Source organism: Numenius arquata, chromosome 6 (assembly GCF_964106895.1).
Source record: "Numenius arquata chromosome 6, bNumArq3.hap1.1, whole genome shotgun sequence".
In the NCBI taxonomy this organism is placed as follows: Eukaryota; Metazoa; Chordata; class Aves; order Charadriiformes; family Scolopacidae; genus Numenius; species Numenius arquata.
Window position 1 is genome coordinate 6,151,521 of NC_133581.1, and position 14,693 is coordinate 6,166,213.

Genomic DNA, 14,693 nt, shown 5'->3' on the forward strand with positions numbered 1-14,693 from the left:
TAAGCCTCTTAGGAAGTTAGCTGCACGGCCCGTGATTAACTTCCCTTAATTCTTCATTGTTAAAGCTCAGGGCAGAGATCTCTGGAGTAATCACCCCACCTTTCCATCCTGAGCTGCACAGTGCAACCCAGGGTATAAATCAGTGTGCATGCACTAAGATATCGTCCCGGCACGGAAAGTTCGTCTTGGTGCCTTTATCACAGTCTAACAGGCCATACAGGGTTATCCGAAGCAAGTATTCTCTCGGCAGATGAGCTAGATAAAAGGGCTGATCAGAGCCTGTTGACACACGGCACGGCATCTATAATTAAGTCACTGGGGAAGCTGGGATGGGATGTAACAAAGGTCGGATCCAATTTACACACAGCTTTCAGCAAATCTTAAAATGCTGCCTGGGTAAAAACCCAGCGAGGTAACCACCACTCCTGACTGACTGCACGCTAGAAATTTGTCAAATGGTGGTGAGGGAAAGGGGGCGGAGGGTGCACTGCTTATTCCATGTCTGTATTGGGGATATTTTGGTTGTTTTCCACCAGTGGCTCTCCACCTCTTCTTTTCAGACAAAAGTTTTGAAAAGAAGAGGTGTCTGTCTGTGTTGGAAGTGCTGTAATGAATGGCACATTGAGAACACTACCAGCTCGTAATAACCATAATGACTGGTATTCCCTGTTCTGCAAGGCTGGGAGGGAAAGCGTAGCCAATGGATAGAAATGGACCCTTGGATTTTGGCTCTTGAGGTGACCTTGACTCCACGAATCTGCAGAACAATTATAGTACAGAACAGTCGATGGCTCCTCTGTTTGTGTGGCAACAGACGATGGAATAAGTCAGAAGGAGCCTTCAGTACCTACCCTGATATGACTTTTTTTGTGAAGAAAACCACCACAAAATATGGTGTAATGTAAGAAAATGTTCTTAGTTTTATTTCTGTTGTTCTAAATTAAAAGTAAAACCTGAGTATTTTACATAAAAAAAAAAATCCACAATCAGAACTGTGTTTTCAACTGAGGTCATCCAGCAACATTACATTTATTTTGAGGACTCTGGGTACAATTTTACACTTCTGTTCCTTTAATTCTTGCTTAGCGATGGCAGCATTTGCAATTCGCACTGGTCTTAAGCATGAGCGTTGTGTGAAACTCGTGAAACGTAGGGGTGGGTTTTGTGAGGTTGAAAAGGCAGAGGAGACCTCGAGAGAGGATTTGTCCTTTGATCCGGGAGACGAGAGACCAGACTCGCGCAGATGCCGGGCCCTCGGCTTCCACCGGAGATCTGTGTGCTCAGCATCTCCCACTATCAGACCTGGAATAACTCGGAAACCTGGACGGCAGCCAAACACCGTGTGCATTTTTATTTGAAGCAGTCTTAACGCTTTTTATTTCGTAACGATTCCTTCTGTCTGTCTATTTTATTTCTTTTTAAATCCCGAGCCGTGCGGCAGAGCGCGTATGCTTGCCGTTGTGGGGGTGAGGGTCCTGGTGGTGGTGGTGCTGAAGGAATTGCGGTGGGGAAGGAGCTTCTGCTGGTGTCTCCTGGTGTTCACAGCTCGTGTCAAACAGCAGCACTGCCGCTCGGGTCCACATTCCCATGGAGACGGACGGATGGATGGACACCCTCTGTTTGGACAGGAGGATAAACACGGGTTCTGTTGCGAGAAACACACGCGTCAGAGGAAGATAAAGACACTGTTATGTAAAGGTGAAAGGCAGACTGAGATAGTCATTCACGGTGTTAACATCTTTTATTTCTGCAAACAATGGGATTCTTGGCTGCACCTCAGCTTTGGGACAAACCCTGCCCGTTCCTACATGGGGACTGGTGGGAGTTGCCATTTCCATGAATTCCAGGTGAGCTTTAGGAGTGGTGAATTCAGCCCAGCCATCCCGCTCCTGTCCTCAGCGGGAATTCTGCCACTCACCCATGTATAAAACTTAACACTTTTTTTTTTTTTTTTGGGACACGAGGAGAGCGGGACATTCCTTGTGTTTCACCCAACCTCCCTACCTCCTTTCCAATTAAAACTGTAAAACGAGCCCACGGCTTCGTGAGTGCCACAGGGCAAGCGGCAGGTCTTTCCCTCAGACCTGTGGCCGTGGCAGTGGCTTCGGCCAAGCCAACCTGGGGACAGTTAGTCACTCACGTGAGTGGGGCCATGCCATCCCTTGCGCTACAATGCCCTTATTTTGGGGCTGGCGGGTTATGACGCCCATTATCCAACCCTCAACCAAGGTGTGAGGCCTGAAGGGCCGTGTGCCCATGCTGGTGTGCAATGGCACTGCCACCTGTGGACAGCCCGTGGCCGATGGAAAGCAGAGAAGGATTTCCACACAAAACTTCGCGTTTTGCGAGGTCGCCGTGTCCCCTCCGCCGCGGCGAGTGGAGCTGCCCCGCCGGCCCCACACCGGGCCCCGCACCGACCCCCGCCCCACGACGAGGCCAAGCAAAATGGCGGCGGGCCTGCTGCCGGCCAGCGACAGGGCGCCAGCCCCGCCCACACGTGCCTGGCCCAATGGAATGAATGGGCTATAAATAGTGGCCAATGGGGCGGTGGCTCGCGCTCTATATAAAAGAGGCGCGGCAGCGGTACTTGGGCTCCACTCCGGCTAGGGCAGCGGCGGGGTGCGGACCGTGTGTGGAGGTCCTTTCTTTGGCTGCGGAGTCCTCGGTAAGTCCCGGGGCAGCCGATCCGTTCTGCAGCTTTTAAAATGAGAAATTTTTTTTTTCTTAATTTTTTTTATTTTCTTCACTGTGTGGGGTGGAGCTGGTCCGTCTGAGGAGGGGGAGCGGGGCTGTGGGGGACGGCGCGGGTGAGGGGCGCCCGGCGCGCAGCCGGGACGGGGGACGCGGCGCGGAGCTCGGCGCAGGTGCTCACCGGGCTTGCCCCCAGCTGGAACGGCCCCCGCTCTAAAACCAGATTAACCCGGTATTTAGCAGGGTAGTTACATATGCTCGCCCCAGCTAGGTCCCCCGAGGGAGCCGTCTGTTGTATAATGGCTTGTTGGATGCTTCCCGGCCCTCCGCTCCCAACGCGGGGAGCAGCCGGGGTTCGGCGGGCGGGGAGGGCGCCGGGCGGTATCGCCCCTCGGACCGGGGCGCGGCGGGTCGTTCGTCCCTCTCCCCGTTCCGCCCGGCAGCGGCGGGAGGAGGCGCGACCGCCCGCCGAGGGTATCGCGGGGCTGCTCCGCTCACCTGCCGCCCCGGCGGGGCCGAACCTCCCACCCCTACCTCCAGCCCCCCGGACACCCCCCACCCTCCATCCCGCCCCGTCGCCGCCGACGGGGTTCTGCCACGGCCGCTCTCTGCGACCTTGGGCGCATCCCTGCACCCGGGCGGTTCCCCAGAGGAGCAGGGAGAGCCCCTGCCCCGGCGGCTGGGATGTTGAAGGACAGGGCAAAGCTGGTGGAGGTGAAGAACTTTTTTATTCTTTCCTTCTTCCCGGCTCTTGTGGAAGGCGTTGTGGCAACAAAGGTGTGAGAGGCACGGGTGGAACAGCAGCCAAGGTGACCTTGCCTGGGTGCTGAGCTTTCCCTCGGGTGTTCCGGAGGCCAGCCAAGCCCCCAGTGATAGGCTTCCCTTCTTTCTCCCCTAGTGACTGCAGTAGGGTCAGCCATGCCCTTCTCAAACAGCCACAACCTCCTGAAGATGAAGCATTCTGCTGATGATGAGTACCCCGACCTGAGCGTTCACAACAATCACATGGCCAAAGTGCTCACCCTGGACCTGTACAAGAAGTTGAGGGATAAACAGACTTCCAGTGGATTTACGCTGGATGATGTCATCCAGACTGGGGTTGACAACCCAGGTAACGGCTGGGGACCGTTAGATCTGCGTAACTATCTGTTCTCCCTCCTTAATGGAAGTGCTTCTTGACAGCAGCACCCAAGGCTCTTGAGCTGCTGAGAGGCAAATCTCATAAAGCATTGAGAGACGGCTCTAAAAGCATAGCTGTGTTAAAAGAGGCCTTGTTCTATCAAGCCATGCTCCTTGCTGTGATCTGACATAACAATTCCCAGACACTTCAATTATGTAACTGCTCTGCTAAATACTTCCAATCTGAACAAAAAAAAAAAAAAAACCCACCCCAAAACCCAAATGCATTCTAATTATAACACAACGAGGGGGGGAAAATGTGGGCTTACCTGGCTGTTCTGGTCTGTTCCTATTCCAAACCGGTTATGTGATGTTCTCTAGCACTTCTATGAAAAAAGGGGGAGCAGATGTGTTTACATGTTAACATTACAGTATTTATTTTTACTCTAGCAATATCAAAATGGCCCAACTAAATAATCAGAGACTGCCTCCTGATGAGGAGTACCCGGACCTGAGCACCCACAACAACCACATGGCCAAAGTTCTAACCCTGGATTTATACAAGAAACTGAGAGACAGAGTCACGCCCAGTGGCTTCACCCTGGATGATGTCATTCAGACTGGGGTTGATAATCCTGGTAAAATGCATTGAGAATATTCCGTGTGAGCCAGCTGAAGTAACTGGTGCTTTTGAATACGGTGACTTGAAACTAATCTTGTGGAGGTGGTATTTATGAGCAGACTACAGAAATGCATCCCTGTCTGTAGCAGAAGGAACAAAAAGCAGAGCATGCTTGCTTACAGCAAAGCATGATTCTTTAGACATAAAGTTCTACCTGGTGGTCTAAATTAGCTAGTGAAACTGGATTTGCTGTGCAAATTTGTCCTAAACCAAGCTTGATAAATGAGCATGGTTTAATGGCAACAGCTATGGCTTTTCATAGCACTGCATTTGACTAACTGGATGAAGCGTAAAACGTAGGGTCTCTCCAAATGTTTTTATGTAAGAATGCATTTCTAAGTGACTAGATCTGCCACTAAGGAACTTGCCTGGTTAGTGCTACGCTGGAGTACAGCCAAACATCACCCAAACTTAGCTCTTCTGACTTTGTTACCACTCCAGGCCATCCCTTCATAATGACAGTAGGATGCGTAGCTGGTGATGAAGAATCCTATGATGTGTTTAAGGAACTCTTTGATCCAGTTATTGAAGACAGGCATGGTGGCTACAAACCAACTGATGAGCACAAGACCGACCTGAATGCTGACAACCTGCAGGTATAAACTTTTGATCAATTACTGATGCCTGCTGGTCTGAGGACTGGGTAAAGTCGTTGGCAGCTGCCTAAACTGCCCAGGCTCTGTCCCCTCACTGTCACACAGCACAGACCCATGGGCTGTGTTCAGTGCGGTCAGACTTATGTCTTGCTGCTGTAGGATGTCAGTGGCTGGGTAGAACCAGGCAGCAGGGGTTTGCTTCATCTGCTGCTGTAACGTAGGTCACGCCAAACATGATCAACATGTATTTACATGAACTGTGGGCTGTAGTGGTCAAGCTAAACAACACTGTTCTAGCAGTGTAGGACTGTCAGGGAACTTAACATTTTCTACTATCGGATCTTGGATCTTAAATATCGCCTGGTGGTCTCATACTATAAAATATACATTATTGTGGCTAGGATTAAGGATTTCTGTAGACTCTAGGAATTCATAATGCAATGTTGATTGGCTAGTCGTAGGTCATATTGAAAATAAGAAACTTTGGATGACAGTAATGAATAATTCTCATTTGTAAGAGTAAACACCTACCTAAACCACAGGGGTTTGCCTCATTTTGATCCCTCTAGATTGCAAATCTGAATGAGTAACAGAAGCCCAGACTGTAGTCTGAAGTGGAGGTAAAACTGGAGGTCTGGTGGTACCCCTGTCTTCTAGCACTGCTTAGTAGCTGTAGCCTTAGCCTGAAAACAAGGGTCGTGTTAAACAGATACCTGAGCTAAGGCTGAAGATAATAGTCCTGAAGCAAGACAGTGCTTAAATACATGAGCTACGTGTATTTAGAGTAGGTATCTTGGCAGCAGGGTTGTACTCACTGGTTTCCTAATTTTGTAGGGAGGTGATGACCTGGATCCCAATTACGTGCTAAGTTCCCGTGTCAGAACTGGTAGAAGCATCCGTGGATTCTGCCTTCCCCCGCACTGTAGTCGAGGAGAGAGGCGGGCTATCGAGAAGCTCTCTGTTGAAGGTAAAGTGAGAACTGGGTGCATCAGGAGAACTACTTAATGTCCTTTGTGCAAGAGGTGTTCTCTGCAGTTTGAAAATGGAGGCAGTTGGCAAAAGCCACTTCCTTCAAGACTGAACATGGAGCCTTCCCTGGAAAAGGCTCGTTACATTACAGCTGCCTCAGCATTGCAGTGTGTAGCTGAGAGCAAGAGCACATGTCAGAGGGAAGTTGGGGACTGCATTAAGTTGACCTTTGCTGATCTTGAAAGCTTCTTTCTGTGTGTGTGGGGAAAGAGGGTTAGTTCATCATGGCTCAAACCTGAAATTGAGCAGGTATGTAGCAACTTCAGGGCTTGAGTCATGGTTGCAGTATTTTGTGGCTGCTTTTAATTGACTTTCATTAGTGTTCAGCTTGCTCAGAGGTGTAGCCTTGTTCCAAAAGTGCAGCTGATGAGAGTAAGCCCTAGTTTTCAGTGGAACTCCTCAGCTGCAGGTTTTTTCTATTGCCTCCCAACTCCATTAAGTGAGAGGAGTGGATACACTCAAGGTGCAGTTCTGGAGACTGAGAGTGCAGTTGTTCCAAAACCTCTCAAGGGCAAGGTAACAGTCCTTGACTGGAATAATACTGTTTATTATATTCATGACCTTGATTCTCCTTGGAAGAAAGTACTCTGCTTCTGCAGTTCGGCAGCAGTAATGATCCCATACTGCATGTAAGGGAACAAAGGTTAGTTGTGTAAGCCTGGAAGGTGCAGACAAATCATCTGATATTGCCTGAAGTGCTGTAATGCCGCAAAGGCATTGCGATTGCAGATGAAAGCAAGGGAGGAACCAAACCCAGCAGATCAGACATTGCCATATTTTGTGTGTGATCTCTGAAGTGTTGGGAGTGTCTAACACCTTTGGTCCTGTACTAAAAGTGACTCTCTCTCTTTCAGCTCTGGGTAGCCTGGGAGGTGATCTCAAGGGGAAGTACTATGCTCTGAGAAACATGACTGATGCAGAGCAGCAGCAGCTGATTGATGATCACTTCTTGTTTGACAAGCCAGTTTCTCCTCTTCTGTTGGCTTCTGGGATGGCACGAGATTGGCCTGATGCCAGGGGTATCTGGTGAGTGTACCTGGAAGGGAGGAGTTGTATGGAGTCCCTGCAAAAAAAAAAACCCTAATAAAAATCTTGCAGTTTTGTTTTTTAGCTCATACTGTTGGGCAAAATGGCAGCTTCTGAACTTGTATTACTGAATGTAATGAGAAACGTGTGTGGTGTCCTTTGGGGAGGTTGCATCTAAACCAGCAGAACCTGGACAAGTGTTATTGTGCACCACATGGGGCTGGTAGGATCAAGACAGCTTGGTGAGCCTGTAACCAGAACCTACCCAGCACAAGTTAGTGAAGCACCAGACAACCATTGAATTGGCTTATGAAAGTAGATCGCTTCTAAAGGAGTAGATGTGCCACTACATTCAGCTGTTGTCCCAGGAGCTTAGAGTAACTTGTGGTAACAAACCATAGTCTTGCCTTAGCTCAGACTTGATACTGGATGCACAGTTGCTCCCTTGTAGCCTCATTGCTTCTGCTTGCAGAAACTGGCTGATGCTGGACTGGTATGGCTTTACCTGTACTAGTCATAAGATTTGCCCCCCTGTCCCCAGAGACTCGGGGACAGGAGTTGACTGATGCAGAGGTGTGGAACGGAAGGATTCTGCTTGTCAGATGTAGGTCACCTACATAAAACTCTGCATCTCAGGAGCTTCTGCAGCATAATTAACTTGCTCCCTTGTAAGCTAAGGGCTAGGTTTTTATCAACTGGAATACTCCAGTCTTATTACTGTAGCTGCTTCAGTACAAACCAGAGGAAGCACGCTTTGTTTCTGTAGGTCACCTTTGAGATTGCATCATCTACCTGCAGATTGCCAGCACCAGATAGCACTGTCATCTGAGCATGACTAATCTAAAAGATGGGAGCGTAAAGTCTCAGTGTTGTCTGCATAGGTAACTTTCCTCAGGTACTAGTTAATTTCTGATTCCAATCAAGCTGAGAAATTATCAGTGTGATAAATATTGACAGTGGTACTTGCTTCCAGCTGCAAGGTAGGGTAAGAGGGGGCCGTTGTTGTTCAGTGGTTTTTATAGCATCTCTGAAGAGCCCTGATCTAAAATGAATCGTGAAAACTCAGTTTAGTTCTCTGATAAGGTACGAAGTGCAGTTTAACAGAATCTGACAAAATTCTGATAAAAGGCTTTGTTATACATTGTCAATGTGGTGTCATCACAAACATCACTATACAGGGCTGCCTCAAAGTCTGCACTGACACTCTTCTGCAAACTCTGCTGAACAGATGAAATCTTACAAACTTGTCAACTCAGACCACAAGTGAGCTGGGGGGGGGGGTGACTGGATTTTAGGGTTTGGTACTGTAAGACTGGTTAATGTGGTGTTACTTCTTATTCTGGCCTGTTTAGATATAGGCCAATTCAGACTACCTCTTGGAAGGAGCAGGGTAAAAACTACTAGCTGGACTGTTACGTCCTGCATGGACAAAAGAAGTAAGATGAATTTATTTGGAGAAACAACTAAGTGAGCCTCTCGGAACAAGAGCTATGATGATGAATAATTTGGTGCTATTACAATTATCTTAAAAAGGTCAGGTGGGACAAACAACAAGTTGTTTGCCTTGTCTCCTAGGCACAATGATAACAAGACCTTCCTTGTTTGGATCAACGAGGAGGATCACCTTAGAGTTATTTCCATGCAGAAAGGTGGCAACATGAAGGAAGTATTTACCCGCTTCTGTACTGGGCTAACACAGGTAAATCAGTATTGCCTGAGCTGTAGGTTCAAATGGTACATGTTTCTTTGGGTGCAGCTGAGAATGCGAACTCTTTGAAGCCCCTTCTGGAGCCCTGCATGGTGGTGCTTCACAGCCTGGGAGCACCTGAGGAGGTCCAGAGCTGTGAGGGCTCTGGAACACCCTATACTGGCAAAGCCTTGTGTCTGTGAAATCTAGAATACATCCTCTGATGTGGCACCCTTATCCAAGTGTCTAAACTGTACTTAAAGGATTTCTATGTGGTTCTATAAATCAAGCATTGAGACACCCTGGGGGAGGGGAGGAGAAATTGCTTGAATGTGGATGGGCAAAGCTGGACTGAAGTTTCCAGGCTGAAGGCTCTTCTTGGCTTCTAATCTTGATATGAACTTGAGCCTTACCAGCCCCTTCCCTAATCCTAACAAATGTGCCAGCTTGACGTGTGCTAAATCAAGCTTCCCAACGGATAGGGACTTCAGATTTTGTAGTGGAACTTAAGCTTAGCCTGTCTCACTGCTAGCAGCAAGATTAAGGCCTTAAAAGCGCCTTGTTGTTGGCCCTTTTTTTCCAAATGGAGGGGGCTTATGTGACTGACTTAAATAGCTGCTCAAACTGTTGTGGTTGTTGCTATGTAACTGAAGCTGTAAATGAGCGCTAATGGATAACCTACATCCTTCAGGCAGAGAACAATCTCTAAACATTCATTCTCTCTATTTATAGATAGAAAATCTCTTCAAGTCCAAAAACTATGAGTTCATGTGGAATCCACACTTGGGCTACATCCTGACCTGCCCATCCAACCTTGGAACAGGGCTCCGTGCTGGTGTGCACATCAAGCTGCCCAACCTTGGGAAACATGAGAAGTTTGGAGAAGTCCTCAAGAGGCTGCGGCTGCAGAAACGAGGCACAGGTGAGGGGTGAAACAGCGATGCCCCAGTCAGGCTGCCCTAAGAAACCAGCAAAAGAGCCAGAGCTGTGGCTTGGTTCATGCTGGCCAGTGCCTGTAAGACCATCCAAAAGGTTCCCTTATAAAGCACATGGAGAGAACCAAGCCATAAAATCTTACCCTGGAGGAGCTGGGGATACCAGTGCTGTGCTCTGCTTATACCTTGCTATATGTGGCTGTATAGGTAGGTCCTTCAGTGAGGTATTCTGAGCACTGGATAAGGTGATGCTGGTGGCAACTGTTCTGTTGTAAGGAGGGATGGGAATCCTGATTTAACTTCTGGCTAGGAAATAGCTCCAGCCACAAGAATAAAGAGCTGGCCTCGTGGCATGCTCAGTAGCCCATGTTGACAGCAGGAGTGGCAGCTTGTTAGGGAATTGTCCCACTGTGTTCCCACCTCAAGCTGGTGAGGGAATAAAGGTGGACTTGCCTGCTCTATCTGTGGTTATTGTACTGACTGAATCTCTTGCTCCAGGTGGTGTGGACACAGCTGCTGTCGGAGGAGTATTTGATGTCTCCAATGCTGATCGTCTTGGCTTCTCTGAGGTGGAGCTGGTGCAGATGGTGGTGGATGGTGTGAAGCTGCTCATTGAAATGGAAAAACGCCTTGAGAAAGGCCAGTCCATTGATGACCTCATGCCAGCTCAGAAATAAAAGCACTTTATTCTCATGGTTCCTAACTTATTGGATGAATAATAAAATGTCACTCCAATTCAAACCCTTGGGGTCAGAGCCCACTTAGTTACACTGTAGAGAAGTCTTCCATCCATCTGTGTTAGAGTTTATTTTTTTGATGGTTGAGATGTTGCTGAAAATTAAATAAACTGTTGTTTTGGTCTGAGATGTCTTAGATGTGTTAACTTGAATGTCTTTGAGATTTAAGTGGCTTGGTTTGCTTAGTTATGCTCAGTGGGCTGGTTTTGTGTGGTAGCACACCTTCCTGGCTGCGCCGCTGCAGTCTGCTGGAGTTGGAAGTGTGGTTAAAGCAGTGTCAAAACCGAACCTTTCAACTTAATTGTAGTTGCCGTAAACTTGAGAACTAGTGTTAAATGTGAGTCACTGCAACCATGCCCTACCTCCAAGGCTTTGACTTGGTGCATCTGCTCATGGCAGCTGTAAACTGTCATTACCCTGACTGCAGGGAGCCAGGCTGACTCCTGGAAGGGAGGGGAGGCGCATCTGGCTACAAAGGGCCTGTACTGTTCTCAGACAGGTCCTCCTGGGGCTGCAGGGCACTGCTGTGTGGTTGGGCTTTAGCCCGTAATAATACCCACACTAAGCTAGTACTAAGCACGAGATCACGTCTCTCACCTAGAGATGTGCAGAGAGTAGTAGTAGCCGTGTAAATGGCTAATTGCTCTTTTTTGGGGGTAAGGAATGAGATCAAATTTTAGAACTTGGGTTAAACCCGTACTTCTCTCCAAGTGGTTGCAGTGCAGCCAGGGAAGAGATGGGGGCTGTAAGCTGCCAGTTACAGGAAAATACCAGGTGACTGTAGTATTCTCCAGCTGACTCCTGTTTGCCCATGCACTAGTTGTCCCATGAACCTGAAAACGAGCAGTGTAGTCAATTAAAACATGCTAAATAGTTGGTGGTTTTTTTTTTTCCAAACTGGGTCAGGCTGTTCTCTGGGTGTGAGCTCAGTGTTGTATCATGTAGGTCTGTTCTCCGTGAAGGGCTGTAGTCGGTGTACAGGTGTGCTTGTGGTGTGGAAGCACCATGTTATGAACCTACACGAGGAACGTTTACCAGAAGTATTGATGGGTTGGAGCATCGGACCCTTAGAAACAGCAGCTTTTGCAGCTCGTGACACCTGGGGAACAGACAGCGCCTGTTGAACAGCTCTACCCACTGCTAGAACCTGCCTTTTAGAGAGGGAGCGTGATGAAAGGTTGATGCATCGCTTCGCAGCGTGCGGCTTTATATAGGTTTGTGCAGATAACTGGAGCTTTCTTTTGTAGAGGCTGTGATTTTTCAAAGGCTATGATTGCGGGCTGTCACTTAGCTGAAGCGATGACTCCGGTTGGGGTAAGCTAATTCAATTTTGGTGAGGGAAAGGCTGAGAGAACATCTCGGATGAGATTTTTTTTTTTTTATTGTTTTTAATATAGCTTTTTGTGTGATTCAGATTTAAGCGGGTGGGGGGAAGGGAGATCACGTGTAAGAGTTTTGTTCTGTGCTGGGTGATGTTCCTGTGTTTCAGTCAATCAGCGCAGGGATATTTCTGTACGAGGCTTGTGAGGGCAGGGAAGGAAAAATGGTGCAAGAGACAACCGGTTGGTTCTGTATATTCCTTCGCTCTGTGCTTCGTGTCACTGTCCACAGAGGCTTGGCAAATAGCTGGTGCTGCATCTTGTAATCAGAGCGTGTTCATTTAGTGGTGCCTCTCCTCGACACGGCGGCGTTACCGTGCTCGCAGCAATTATCTAATAGGAGGAGGTGCCTGAAAACTTGTCTATTTTTTTCTAGCTATATCAGCTGGACTAATAAATACATCTCTCTCTCCCTGTGCATCTTGTTTCTCCTTGTCCATCAGAGCTGCTACATCTCTTGTTTTAGCCCCTGGGTCCCTGCAGTCTGAGGCAGGACCTGTAGCCGGCTAAAAATTTACGGTCAAAGCAGCAAGCTAGTCTTTAATTCTTGCATCCAACTAGAAAATATTTCTTTTTAATTGGTTTTCTTTCCCACCCACCACCTTTGCTGCGTTCCCTCCTGTTGCTGCCACGAGGAATAACGCGACCGTGCTTTTGTTTCAGCTTGTACAAAGCGATGGAAAATATTCCAGAGAACGAGCGTATCGCGGCAAAAGGCTGGACGCAGCGACCTACCCCAGCTGGGACTCGCTAAAAACCTGAGAAATTAGACCTCCCGCCCCCTCGCCTTGAAAGCTTTGGTTTGGTTCTTAGCTTTACTCAACATGGTACAGATACTGCGGCCGTGGGTCATACGGGGCGGCCGCTCGCTTGTCCCTCGGGCACCTGAAATTGTGCTGGGCAATGGGAAGCTGCCGTGGGCCAGGGGTGCCTCGGCCTTAAACCGAGGGGAGGAGAGGGAGTTCATCAGTCGCTGCTGTGCTTTATATGGGGCAACCTTCTGCCAAAGCCCTAACGGGCCGACGGCTCGGGCTCAAAGAGTTGTAGTCAATGGGGTTCTATCAGGCTGGCGCCAGTCACCAGTGGGGTTCCCCAGGGCTCGATTTTAGGTGCCCTTGAATGTTTTTCTAAATGATCTGGATGGAGGAATTGAATGTGCATTAAGTAAGTTTGCCGACGCTAGTAAAGTAGGAGGAGCTGTGGACTCTGTCAAGGGTAGAGAGGCCTTCCAGAGAGATTGGTATAGGGTACCAAGCTGGGCAATCACGAACTGTATGAAATTTAACAAGGTTCTCCACCTGGGATGGGGTTATACAAACTGGGGGATGGGAGGCTGGAGAGCAGCCATGCGGCAAGAGATCTGGGCATCTGGGTTGATGGCAAGTCGAATATAGAATAGAATCATAGAATCGTTTTGGTTGGAAGAGACCTTTAAGATGCTTGAGTCCAACCATCGACCTAACACGGCCAGCCATGTCCCTGAGCACCACATCTACCTGTCTTTTAAATACCTCCAGGGATGGTGACTCAACCACTTCCCTGGGCAGCCTGTCCCAATGCTTGAGAACCCTTTCAGTGACTTATTTTTCGTGATATCCATCCTAAACCTCCCCATGTGCAACTTGAGGCTGCTTTCTCTTGTCTGATTGCCTGTTACTTGGGAGAAGAGACCGACTCCCACCTCTCTACACCCTCCTTTCAGGGAGTTGTAGAGAACGAGAAGGTCTGCCCTCAGCCTCTTGGTCTCCAGGCTGAACAATCCCAGCTCCCTCAGCTGCTCCTCGTAAGACTTGTTTTCCAGAGCCGTCACCAGCCTTGTTGCCCTTCTCTGGACCCGCTCCAGCACCTCAATGTCTTTCTCATCATGAGGGGACCAAAACTGAACACATTGTTTGAGGTGGGGCCTCACCGGTGCTGAGTGCAGGGGAACGATCACTGCCCTAGTCCTGCTCATGTTGTCCCTCAGCTCCTGGTGCGCCACTTGAAAGACACACCATTTTTACAACAGTTTCTATTTTTCATTGTCTTTTTCTCCTGAACGTTTCTGCTCTCCCCTGGAGAGCGGCTGCCTGGCCCTGACTTGCCCACGCAGGGCAATGGTGGCACTGGTGGCAACCAGCCATCCCGGTCCCCTTCCCTACCGGCACGCCTGGCACAGGCAGCACGTCTCCTGCTGGCACCCCAGGGTCCTTATTCAAGAAGTGAAGTTGCTTGGGAAACCATTCAACTCTCGCATTACAGTTACTGGCAGTAGACTGCCCATAAATGCTCCTTATTCCACTTCCGTGCTATCCGCTGGAAAATTATTCATGGTCTTTCACCCGCTTGTGGACTAAGCCACATGGGGAATGGTGGTAAACTCAGCATTATGGCATCCACCCTGGGCACTCTGCCACACCAGGCCTGGGTTCAGTGGCCAAGCTCCCCACATGCTCCCTTGTGTCCCCAGCCAAGCCAGGGGGCGGGATGGCTGCTTCATGAAGAGGTCCAGGTGCTCCTAGGAGGCTCCTGCTTCATGAGATGAGGTGGCCAAAGTGGGTGACTCCTCTCACGTGGAAGCAAAGCATGGAGCAAGGTGGTTTGTCTGCTGGCTGCCCGGTGAGAGCCTTGCCCAGGGTGCAGGAGATTCCTCCTCCAGTCCTGCCCTCCGCCGGGATCCTCGCTCAGCTCAGCCCCAACCACCGCCGAGGCCAGGGCAGTGATTTCCTTCGTCTTTCCATTTTGCCCAGCATAATTAATCCCTCACTAGGCTGAGAAGAAAAAGGAAGATGCTATTGCCTAACGTCTCTGGCACCCATCTGGGAGGGAGGAG

At 49.1% G+C, this 14,693-nt stretch overlaps 1 protein-coding gene across 3 annotated transcripts; it reads left to right on the forward strand.

Moving 5' to 3' along the window:
* Positions 1 to 2,589: 2,589 nt before the first annotated feature.
* CKB (creatine kinase B) lies at positions 2,590 to 12,299 on the forward strand. Of its 3 annotated transcripts, XM_074149973.1 has the most exons (9): positions 2,594 to 2,665; positions 3,590 to 3,802; positions 4,261 to 4,448; positions 4,934 to 5,088; positions 5,923 to 6,055; positions 6,972 to 7,143; positions 8,719 to 8,842; positions 9,563 to 9,752; positions 10,264 to 12,299. In XM_074149973.1, the coding sequence occupies exons 3-9, from the start codon at positions 4,271 to 4,273 to the stop codon at positions 10,440 to 10,442; spliced, it is 1,131 nt and encodes a 376-aa protein (XP_074006074.1). In that variant the 5' UTR covers positions 2,594 to 2,665; positions 3,590 to 3,802; positions 4,261 to 4,270; the 3' UTR covers positions 10,443 to 12,299. The 3 variants fall into 3 exon arrangements, with proteins under 3 accessions (XP_074006072.1, XP_074006074.1, XP_074006073.1); XM_074149971.1 differs by lacking the exon at positions 4,261 to 4,448 and having other exon boundaries at positions 2,590 to 2,665; positions 10,264 to 12,293; XM_074149972.1 differs by lacking the exon at positions 3,590 to 3,802 and having other exon boundaries at positions 2,597 to 2,665.
* The last annotated feature ends 2,394 nt before the right edge of the window (positions 12,300 to 14,693 follow it).